This window comes from Mobula birostris, chromosome 11, assembly GCF_030028105.1.
Source record: "Mobula birostris isolate sMobBir1 chromosome 11, sMobBir1.hap1, whole genome shotgun sequence".
NCBI classification, from domain to species: domain Eukaryota; kingdom Metazoa; phylum Chordata; class Chondrichthyes; order Myliobatiformes; family Myliobatidae; genus Mobula; species Mobula birostris.
This window is the reverse complement of record NC_092380.1, coordinates 75,238,746-75,250,843: the sequence shown is the minus strand read 5'-3', so window position 1 is coordinate 75,250,843 and position 12,098 is coordinate 75,238,746. Positions and strand designations below refer to the sequence as shown.

The 12,098-nt window shown below is 36.9% G+C and overlaps 1 protein-coding gene across 1 annotated transcript in view; it reads left to right on the top strand.

The window, feature by feature from the left end:
- Nucleotides 1-3,935: 3,935 nt before the first annotated feature.
- Nucleotides 3,936-12,098, top strand: part of lmo1 (LIM domain only 1) — a 47,609-nt gene continuing 39,446 nt past the window's right edge. The window contains exons 1-2 of the mRNA XM_072273154.1: nucleotides 3,936-4,006; nucleotides 5,875-5,990. Of these exons, the coding sequence (XP_072129255.1) occupies nucleotides 5,969-5,990 (22 nt within the window). The 5' untranslated portion in view covers nucleotides 3,936-4,006; nucleotides 5,875-5,968. The remainder of the gene's footprint in view (nucleotides 4,007-5,874; nucleotides 5,991-12,098) is intronic.

Sequence of the window (12,098 nt, the reverse complement as noted above, 5' to 3'; positions counted from 1 at the left end):
GTTGCAAAGGATATTTTAAATAGCAAAAGGGTTAATTTCTCCACTATATACTGTAACTTGACCATAGCAAGATGGCCTCCTTTGTGTATCGTATCCTTCAGTGATTCCACTAAAATCATTAAAACTATAAAATGTTCAATAAGAAAAGTTATCAAATGTCGTCCAGTTGGAATCTGAAATATGGAATTCTCTATAGAAAACTTCTTTGTCATGCAAAACTCAAGTCAATCCAATTCGAATATAACTCCTCATGAAAGACACAATGAAGGTTTCAGACAGAAAGCGACATGATTTTCAGTCAGTGTTCTGGGCAGAAAACACGGATTTTACTTCAGTTTAATGAACAAGGTTTTAAGTTGCTGATGTAACAGGCCTTTGAAAATACTGTTTCCTAGAGTTACTAAAGCAATAAACAGATTGAAATGTTATTTTCTATGAATGTGTACCTCAATGGAAAAATCAAAGGAGAAAATATATGGTATCTTGACCATTTAAAATGCCTAGTAGTAGAAATATGATTATGTTCTGAGTTTCAAGTAAGCACAAAAATATGTATTTACTTATATCCTGATTTAATTTGTTCAGGTTTTGGCTTCATTAATAAATTCATGGGGCATGTTTATTTGGCATCCCCTATCAAATTATGGCTGGTGATGTGAAGTGTAGGAAAACAACATCCGCCAACTGACAGAAGGTATGTAGTGATTTTTATTTATTTACAAGTAACTTTCCTGTGGTGTGGAAATGCAGAACTGCTTCCTTACTCCACAGGAGTCAAATCTTTGCCAAATCCTGTCGCAACCACCATTAAAATGTAATGATATATCGTCTCCAGGAGAGCTAGTTTTCACAGCTGGTCAAAGTATGTCCATTCTTCTCTGTGACCTGTGTTCAAATTCAGAGCAGACAGATGAAATGAAAATCTTTCTTTCATAGCTAAGTGTCTAAGTGTAAATAGTTTAGGCCAATTTCCATCCAGCTGTCCAGTTTAACACGGCAGTAATATTAATTATTGGTTCTGAAGGAAGAACTAGCTGCTGTGCTGAGATTGAAGTTCATCTATGTTGTCAAGTTAACTTAAAAATACTCCGTGCAGTTGTCAATCCATTGGGTGCGTTCTCAGCAACTGTATAAGTTATGTTAATATTAATTGGTAGTTTTATGTCTCAAGATAAATCAAATAATATCAACTATATTATTTAATTACTATATTATTCTTCCCCTATTTTGAGATTCTTGAAAGCAGTCTCTGGCCAATGTCTCTACATATTTTTTTGTATTCTGCTATATAGAGAATTCCAAATTAATTAACAAGTCTTTGCACGGGAAATAACCAGATCCTCTTCATCATATATTTATTTGCACCTGAATGAAAAATAAAAGTAAAACCACATATCTACTACATCCATGGAGGAATCAAATAACTGCAGACATGAAATATATACACCTATGGGTTACTGGCAGAATCCTGGAACGTGTAAGCATTCTGGAAAAGAAGCAAAAATTAAATTAGTTCCTTTTATAAACATTCACCTGATTTCAATAGTCTCTTTCATAAAGTAAATTATTCTGATTCACCAAATTGTTTATGTAAAGATTAGAGATTTCTTTTGTTTCAGTGTAAATCATTACATCAAGTATTTACTGGTGTGCTAGTGGTTTAAATATGCTTCACTAAAGTCATTTATTTTCCATATTTCCATACAGATGATATACCATTAGCAAATGACTTTCCACTGGCCATGGGGTTTATTTCAGTATCTCCAAGATGAAGCATATTGTCTGCCCCATAAATCTTCAAATTTGCCTCCATGTCTTCAAGCTACAAGAGGCATTGTTGGTGATATTCCTTCACAAAGTTCCCAACTGTTAAATTGAAACAATCATCTACAGTTTGGTAGTAGCCACTAAGCAGCTGCAGAAACACTGTAGGTAGAAGTGTAAATGATCTCTTATTTTGCATTTGCCCAGTCTTCATTTAACTTAGCAAATGGATAGTCACAGGCCAAAGGACACATGAACTAAAATACGTTGGTTTATTCTTTATGCATGGGAGTTTAATTATATGGGAGAATTCATTTTAGGAGAATTTGTTTTGAACAAAGTTGATAAATTTAGAATAACCATATTTTATCATTATTTTGATTATATCAAGCTGTCATATTGAAAATGTACCTAGTTTGGCATGGGCACTAGCTATACTATTCATCGTAAAACTTATGGAAATATTTAAATCTATCACTTAATATGAAGACCAGAAATATTTGGATATTTGCCACTGAAAGTCATATAAAATTACCCAATATACTAAATAACTAAGCAGCATATGACTTATAAATGTCAGTCAAAGATGAGCATTTTTCAATTAAATTATAGCCTTGAATTTGTAACATCTGACCTTCTCTTTCAGCACTTCATGCAATAATGAATATCAACATTCTTCCAAAAATGTGTTATTCTTAAAATATGCTGTAAACTACCATTAGGATGTGTTATTACCTTCATTCACTGTATCTAGCAGTTCAGTACTTTCCATATAATGAATTACTTTAAAATACCATTATCAAGTTATTCCGAGCAGATCAATAGATAGAAAATGCATTCACCAGTCCCGTTGTTTGTGATTTTGTCAATGTGGATGACCAATCAATTGTATTTGGTAGTAATTTCTGAGGGAGGAATGTTGACCAGTACAACTTGATCAGTTACAGTCAACGTCATGAATCTTCACCATCATCCAGCTGAACTGTTGAGTCAAGCAGAAAGATGCTCAGCTAAGCATCTTATACACCTCCATGACAGCAAGAGTAAGGCTACATCTTGGATTAGGTAAAAGTCTAGCCACAACCATAAGGCCATTGTCAATCAAATCATAATGAGACCCTCCTGGTTATTTATGACAATGCTTGTTGGAACAAGAATATTCAGGAATGTTATGACACGGAGCATTTAAGTTTTAGAAATGTCATTTAGCCCACAAAGACCTGCCCATTTTGATTTTAAAGGAGTGGTGAATTTCACATGAGATCAAATTTAGGGAAAATGTTTTAATAGAAAGGAATGCAATCCAGAAAGCAAAGGTGAGGATAATAGGTTTCATAACTGAGTTCAGAAGAATGGAGCTACTCCATCTTGTGTTTATCTGTGATTATTTTGCCAGCAAGATTTTTTAATTTTCCCCCATTTTTAAATGAGCTTTTTATTAAGCAAGCATACAAAACACTTGTGTGGGCACTATCGTTTGACAACAATTGAGGAGAATAATCACCTTTGCTGAAAATCCTGCTTTCAGAAATAAACTTGAAATTTACAGAATTAATTCAAGCTGAACTATTGCCAATTTCATGAGTGAGTTATGCGGACATATTTAGCTTTCTGGTGAAACACAAAGGAAAATGCATGAATGCATTGCAACCTCTCATAATTTGCGGCACAAGTTGTCTACAGATCCATATGGACATTGAGTACTATAACTCCCGTGACGTACCTGTTGTGTAAAGATAACCGTTTTTAATAAAGCTCATTAATAATGCATATATGGTTATGAAACAAGTTTTTTACAAAACCTCGGAATATGAAGAAAACTTAGTACTAGCGAGTCGTCAGTTAATTATTAGCAGTTTTGGAATGCTGCGCACTCCAAACCTTTAGTAGTCTAGTTAGATATTTTACTGGAAATTGAGCTGTTAAAAAGGGGGTACGCGAGGATCTAGTACCCTTCATGTGAGGGGAATAAAAATCCAGATAACTGCTGACTGAATGTGCAGTGGAATCAGTAAGTGGCCCATGGAAAATAGAACTGTCAACAGGCCAAAATTCACATAATTCTGTAATGAATTTTTGGTTTTTAGTAATCCGGATATTGTAAATCATTGACTTTCCAAAACACTTTGTTTTGGGGGAGGCGTTGACAGAAGGAGATCTGTAATTCCCATACTGTAAGTTGCATGTTCACATTATTCCTTCGGGAGAAGAGTGGTTAGCCAGGGCCGGGGAGCAGGTCGAGGTAAATAAGAGGCGCAAGTACATTTTATGCATACTTTCCCAAAGTCCTGGCATATATCTAAGTAAACATAAAGCAGTCCATCTCTTTTCAATATCGGTAACAGCTTTCAGTGATGTTATTGTAAATAATACTAGAATTCATTTAAACGACTCATGCAGCAAAGTCTGCTTGGCTAGTCAGTCTACGTTTAAAAGTACCTGGCATCAATTTTGCTTTACGCTCCGCGACTATGCAGTTTTGCATCAAAATACGTCAGGTCGCAAATGAAAATCAATCGTCTGATCACTTGCGTCAATTTTTGGCGATTCTCCCTCCCCAGCTACGGAGCTGGAAACCCGTTTAATTAACCTGATTGGAAGTCACAAAGAACATTGCCACAACGGTTTGCAAGCGATGCGTAATGAAGATCGGATTCCTGGCATCTATTAAATGTAACGCACAAAGAGGCCCCTGTGTCTTTAACTGGGAACTGTCACATTAGGCGGTGAATTGTTGGATCCTCCTCACCTCCCAGAGCTTTTTATTTCCCGTGTAAATTGTTGGCGGGGTGGCTGGACCCATAAAACTCAGAATGCTTAGGGAACGCAGAGGGGAGCGCAGTTAGTGTAAAAGAGTTTGGGAATTAAGGTCATTAATTTCCCAGTTTCAAGGCTGCCACACAGACCGAGATAAAGTCAGCATAAATATTCAACCAGAGTTTCTCTGTTTTCCTTCACTCTTTTTTTTTCATCGGCTGCCCATTTATCTCCATCCTGTCAATTAGAGGAAAAAGCAAAGAACTAATTAGGAACTGTGCAATTTTAATTAGCTGTTTTGATAATTAAACTAATTGGTTCCCTTGTGTTTCCGCAATGTGCACAGAGCACTTTTTTGATATCTGGGCTGCAGATTTCCCATCCGTTGGTTAATTAGTCACTTTTGCATTAAAAAAGGCTTTCTTAATAGCCTTAATTTGCAGTTGAAAAGAGAATCTGCCGTCAATAATTTGTGTAATTGGTAACCGTTTGATTGTAATTTAGAACTGTCGTTGGATAGCTCTGCATGCCTAATTCCTAATAGTTAGGATTAAAGTTGGAATAAATGTTAAAAACGGGAAAGTGTGTGTGTCTGTCTCTGTCAGTTTCTGGGTGTGGGGGTGGTAGTGGAGAGAAAGGAAAGACTCTTGGATCTTGGCAGTTTTCCTATCATTTCATGAGAAGATCGGTATGAATCCAATCATTCAACAACCCCCCCCCCCATCCCACTTATCTTCGAGGTTTAATTAAAGGATTCGAGGGTGGTTTACTCTTGCGTCGTATAAGAAATAAGATTGCCCATTTAAAAATTAATAGCAAAAGTCGACCCCCCCCCCTTATATCCTCTCTCCCTCTCTCTCTCTCTCTCTCTCTCTATTGCTAAATGCACGTGTGTTACAGAATGTTCCCTTTGTGAGCCAACCACGCACACTCCTTAAATGGGCTTTTGTATTTGTCAGAATTAATGAGAAAAGTTCCCTTGCCCTAGGGGTAATTAGTGTCCTTGGAGTTAAATAAGCTAAAACTTAGACACCTCTGGCACAGGCAATTATGTTTGTGTATTGAATAATTGATTCGGGGGCTGCTAATCAGATATGAGCATAATGAATTGATTTAATTAACCAGGGAACCTGAGGAATACTGGGAAATGTGTGCATTTATTCACCAGCCAGGAACCCTAAAGGGTATAGAACCACATAAATTGAAGGAAAAAGCTGATAGTCGCTGTTTGCCGGCTTTTGAGAGCGGTTTAGTGCAATTTTTTAGCTAACGATCGTTGAAGGTGTGCGATCACTGTATAATTCACTAACTGAGAAAGGTCGGTTGTCGCGGCTTTCCCCCTGTCTTCAAAAGGCAAGATAGATCGCAGTTCAGTCACCGAAGCTCGCTGGCTGGAGAAGCCGAGAAAGGAGCGCCGTGCCCCGGACTCCGTTGCATCCACGGGACCATGGTATTAGACAAGGAGGAAGGTGAGATGCGGCACTGTTTTTTTTGTTGTTTTTTTAAATGTGTCGGCTGTTACCGTAGTCTGTCCGAGAACGGCCACTGAGCTAAGGTAGATGTTTATGTGGTCACTTTCAAGCTCTCTTTCTGCATTCTTTCCGTGTCCTTTTTGCAAACATTGCGTCTTTAATGGTTCCGATCTGAGTCTCGTCCCCACCGGACTCTAATCGCTTCTGAAGCTCTTTATTTTCTCCGTCCTTGTACAAAATAAACTGCTTTTATTCTTTGTACGCGCTGTTTGTGGTTCCTCCTCCCCCCCTTCCTTTTTGTGTTGTTTCACTTTGTGTGATGGTGGTTTGATATCGCCCCTTATACTACCGTTTTCCCTGCCACAGTACTGCAAACCTTTTGTATTTCTAAGTGAGGTGGTTTAAAACGCAATTGTTTTTGTTCCGCTAGTTCTCTGCAAAAGTTCCAGTGGTAAATTCTGAGGCTGGTGCTTTTAGGTGTATAAAATATTAGCAGCCGGATCACAGGAACCGAAATGCTTCAACCTTTTTAATTTCCTATCACGGTTCATAAAGAAACAACTGAAGCTAGTTCTGTCCTTGTGTTTTCTCTTCCCAGATCAGTTGCTGGCTGGCGCTTGCCCGGTTGCTACGGAGATGAAATTGACACAATTAACACAATTACTTTCCAATCCTCTTGCATTTAATAAACCGTTTCCGACTCTCCTCCCCTACCACTGTACATATCCTTCACATCTAAACAAAATGCCGAGACGAGCGTGTTTTAAAACACTTATTTTCCATCTATAAAATGCTACCTTAATGCATCATCATAAACTCTGTACTAAAATGATTGGGCTTAATCTGTGACTTGTCAGACGTCTGTTTTCCTACTGGTTCGAGCGAAGTAAACCGACACTTAACTCTTTAAAGTCTGAACAACTTGGTGCGTGTAAAAGGTGGGAAAGGGGGTGGTAAAAATACTTGTCCCGTTACACGCTTCTCCCCCTCTCCTCAAGTCACTTTCCCCCCTTAAATTTCAAGGGTAGCGGAAGGCACCTAGCCCCCTTGAACATATTTGTTCTTGATGGGAGTTAAAACTATTTGTACTGGAGTATGTCTGAGGTTAAATCAGTGAAAATACAGGGTAGATTGCTTTGTTTCCCTAAGTGGTAATTGATGAAAACCATAACACATGACAAGTTTAGTCAGCAATATTAAATCCTGTTTCTCTAAAATGGACCATGTACCAAGTCAACTGTAAATTTCCTGCTTTGGATGTCTGTCTTACTAAAAGTTTTTTGTATGATTCATGATTTGGATTGCTTTTAACAGATATTGGCTATGCTTTATGGTAAATGTACAAAGGCGATACAAATGGCATTAGTAAAAGAGGATACACAGGACCATATAATGCAGTCAATACTGCATTAACTACTGAAGCCCAATTACACTGCACTGTGAGTGGCTTTTAGTAGCATTAGGACTTCCAGAAGAGTGTGATCACCTGCTGTTTATTGCCTAAAAGCTTCACCCTTTATTTGCTGGGTTCAACCAGTCACTGTGAGCAATAACTGAGAAATTTTCACCTTGCTCCTACCTGGAGAACTCGTGGACTAGATACCCTATGTTTTCCTTCATTAATAAATTTTGCAAATGGATCTATTTTTAGTCGTATTAAAAATCCCTGTCCCTATTTTTGGATGCTACTTTGGTTTTGTCTTGTACCTGTAATAAGCCATTATATTTGCATATAATCTGGGCTAACTTCCGCAGTATGCCGAGTCTGTGGTAAAGGTGGAACTAACTGGCCATGAATTGCATTGTTTGAAGTACAACATTGATCCTAAATGTGCTTTTATCCTCCACTAACTGCAAAATATGCCACATTTAATGGATGAATTAGCAAGAACATGTATTTTTTGGAGTGGTTTTGATGAAACCTTCATAAGTCTGAAAAGTACTGTACTTGATTCAAGTATCAGTTTTAAGAATGTGCTTTAATCATGACTCAGTTTGAGCCTGGATTCACATAAATGATCTTTAAGAATTTGTGAAGACTTGCAGGAATGTTTATATTTGACTAATATTGATAATAGCAATATTACTTGGAAAATGTTAAGGGGTTGTGCCTATTTTTAATAACATACAGATCTGTAGTGTGTTCTGGTTGAGTATAATTTAGCAAGTTATCTTTATGATACAAGTATTGTATCTGACTGTAGTCCTTTTCTTTCCTCACTGGATACTTCAGTTTCTGCAGCTGAATAAGTACTTTGTAGTTTATTTTTAAAGTGTACTTGTCTGTGTCTTCCAATTATACTTATAATAGCTATTACTAAAAAGTGATCTTTGATTTGTTGAAGCATGGGATTCTGATATTGTACATGCAAACATGAATTGTTAAAGCTTAAAGTGGAGGGTAATTTGTAGGCAATTTCTTCAAAATGGATAGCCCTTACAATGTGATATTTAATGAGGTTGACTTGGTTCTGACACTGGCTGCATTGTTTTGTAGTACACACCTAATGTGAGGTGTATGATGGTGCTGATGTGTTATTTAAAATGATTAGAGTAAGGTAATTTGGTCAATAACAATGTAAGAAAAATCTTTCAATGCTTTCTCACATTTGAGCTATTTTAATATTTTGCATCACATTCCAAAAAGGTGACCAGGCTTCATATGGGCTTGCATTCCACGCATTAAATGTTTTGTTAGTTCCTTTAGTGTAAGATACTTTGCCCTTAGTTGAGCTTTAAAGTTGGATATTGATTGGCACAGGTCTTGGATCTATTAGTTGACATTGACTTCCAAATAATGCAATATGCACAAATATTTTCAGTCTCATTTGATGAAGCAATGTTATTTGGTACCCTAAGGTTATTTTAATTGATTAAACTTCAGTTTACTGCAGATAACCTAAGGAATTAAGCTTGAATCAATTTGATATATTTAGTTTATAATAAACTTGACTACATTACTTTGTAGATTACTAGATTGTTTATGAATATTCCCTTTTGGAAAGATCAAACAAAATCTGAACATACTAAGCTAGTCTGATCTGCAAATAGCTCTGTAATGTTCATAAAATACCTGCTTAAAACCTTTACAAATGTTAGTATACACCCCAAGATTGCTGACTATTGTATCACAAAATGGGCTTCAGTGTGCTTTATGTATTTTTTAAAGAATTTCTTTATTTGCATTGCCATTATGATCCTTTCACATAATGTTATAATAGGCAGTTATGCTCCTGTCAATTATCCTGGAGCTCCTACAGTTTGCTTAACTTGAGAAAAATTGCAAGACTAAAATCTGTAGTTTGAAATTCTACTGGACAGATAATTTTCCTCCAGCCTTGCCCAATATTTTTGTAAACCTCTGGCTGCAAAAAAGTTACTTTGAAGAGTATATTTGGTGTCCTGGCCAGTGTTTACCTATTTCATGGTAAAGGTTACTAAGACATTTTTGGAAAATTGTAGTGGATGAATTATCGTTATTTCTTGCACAGGCAACACTAACCTAAATGTCTCAGTTGTTTTCCCTGAAAGGGAGAGGTTTGCAAATGCAAGTTTCTTTTACACTCTATGCTACCTTGGGATTTAAATTTATAAAGCTTTTGAAGCAAGATTAATTCCTATTGAACCACAAGTACCAAAGACATTGATCATATTCATTTTGTAATCTAGGGTGAAATTGGAATCATTGTTCTAAATATTTGAATTTGATATGCATGGAGCTGCTATTTCCCCAGTACAATTCCACCAAATTTGGATTACCTTTTGCTGTCAATGCTTGTGTTAAGTTATTTTTCAAGGAACTAAAGGTCCAGTTAAATTAAGTTTATTTTGAAAATTCATGTTAAGCCTTAACAGGATATGATCTAATTTGTGGCATGAGAAAGTATGTAGAAAGTCAAAAGTAGCAAATTTGTGGAAAATTAATCTTTTGGCTTTTTCAATTTCAGAATGGATCCTCTGCAAAAGGATAGTTCCTTTGTGTAATGAAGTGATTTCACTGTCTCTAAGAAACATGCCTTTAATATTTTGTAATGTGGCAATTGGTAAGTAGGTAAATGAAAGCAAAAGCATCCTGTTGTTCGTCAATGATACTGAACTATCCAGTTTGTACATTTTGTAGGAAGTGAAAATGGTGACATAGGGTGTAGATTGTGCGTAGTGGATCTTAAAATTATAATGTCAAAGGGTTTTCACTAAAATGCTACCAGAATCGCAGCAATGCTATCTGAAGGGCAGTCATAACCTGACATGGACTCAGCTGATTTTTAACCTTGTATAAAATTCTATTCTGAAATGAATTTTCTAAGCAAAGATTGCTTAAACCTGGTACTTTACCAGTGGGAGTGAATGAAGAAAGGTGAGCAGCTTGGAAAGTGATAGCATTGAAGAGGTTGAAAAGCAAGAAAATCTTAATTGATTCTTTCAGTATTTCTACATTTTGGACAGGTGAGATATGGATTTACATGCTTACTGTCCAGCTATGTGATATTTGGTCATGCAAGGTAAAACTTGTAATTCAAATTGTTAGTTGCATTGTAGTCATATAAGAGTCATTTGGATAGATGGGTCTCTAAATACAACTTTCCATTGGTTGAATGGGTTAATTATGGCTTAAAGTATGGCTCAAAGGTTGTTATGAGAGAAGTGGGTTTGAATTTGTGGAAAATCTTATACAGTACACTGATTCTGCAGATGCTCGAAATCCAGAGCTTTACAATGCTGGAGGAATTCAGCAGGTTGGGCAGCATCTATGGTAATAAGCAGCTGACTTTTCAGGCTGAGATTCTTCAGGGCATTGTGGGGCAGTGGCACCAGAAATGGGGAAGAAGGGAGTGGAACCATGCTTGGACCAGAGTCCTGGTGAATTGCATAACCAGGGCTGTGGATGGTTGAGAGAAGATCCAGCTGAAGCTTGGCATCCAAGGATGTACATCTTCTCAAGAAGACAGGCAGGTGGGCTGGGGTGGTTCTGTGGGTTGGAAAAAAGAAAATTCTTAAAAGAAATGACATACTGTAGGATCAGAAGATGTAGAATCCTTCAGGGTAGAGTTTTTAAAAACTGCAAGGGTTTTTTTTATATAAAAAAAACACTCCCTGATGTGAGTTGTGTGCAGGGCTCAACTTTAGACAGGATGTGGGGTACAAGTTACAAAAGGAGATGGAAAAAAACATTTACAAAGGACAGCATTATCGTAGTCGTGGGCAAATTCAATATAAAGTAGATTGTCAAAGTCAGGTTGGTGCTAAATCTCAAGAGAAGGAATTTATTGAATGCCTATGTGATGACTTTTTAGAGTAGCTTGTAGTTGAACCCACTTGGGAAAAGTCAATTCTGTATTGGGTGTTATTTAATGAACCAGATTTAATTGGGAGTTTAAGGTAAAGGAACCCTTATGTAATAGTGATCATATGATGGGATTCACCCTGCGGTTTGAAAGGGAGAAGCTAAAGTCAGATGTATTGGAGTAAAGGGATCTACAAAGGCATGAGAGAAGATAGCCAGTTAATTTGAAGGGGGCTCTAAGAGGGATGATGGTAGAAGATTAATGGCTGTAGTTTCTAAGAGAAATTCGCAAGAAGAAGGATCTGTTTATCCCAAAGAAACATTCTGAATGGAGGATGAGTGGACAGTAGCTGCCAAGGGAATTCAAGACAGCATAAAAACTAAAGGACATGATGAAGCAAAAATTAGTGAGAAATTGAAGGATTGGGAAACTTAAAAAAACAACAAAAGCCAACCAAAATAAAAGCAATAAGGAGAGATGAAATATGATAACCTAGCAAATATGAGGATATAGAAGGTTTTTTCAGATACATGAAGTAAAAGTAACATGGGACATCAATCACAGGAAAATGACACTGGAGTGGTAGTAATGGGGGATCAAAGAAATGGCAAATGAGCTAAGTATTTTGTGTCACTCTTCACTGTGGAAGGCATCAACACTGTGCTGAGGTTTTGAGTGTTGGTGTAGAAGGAAATGCAGCTGCTATTACTAAGGAGAAGGTGCTTGGGAAGCTGAAAGTTCTAAAGATAAATTACACAGATGTAATAGAATGCACTCTAGGTTTCTGAAAGGGGTAGCTAAAGAGATTGTGGAGGTGTTA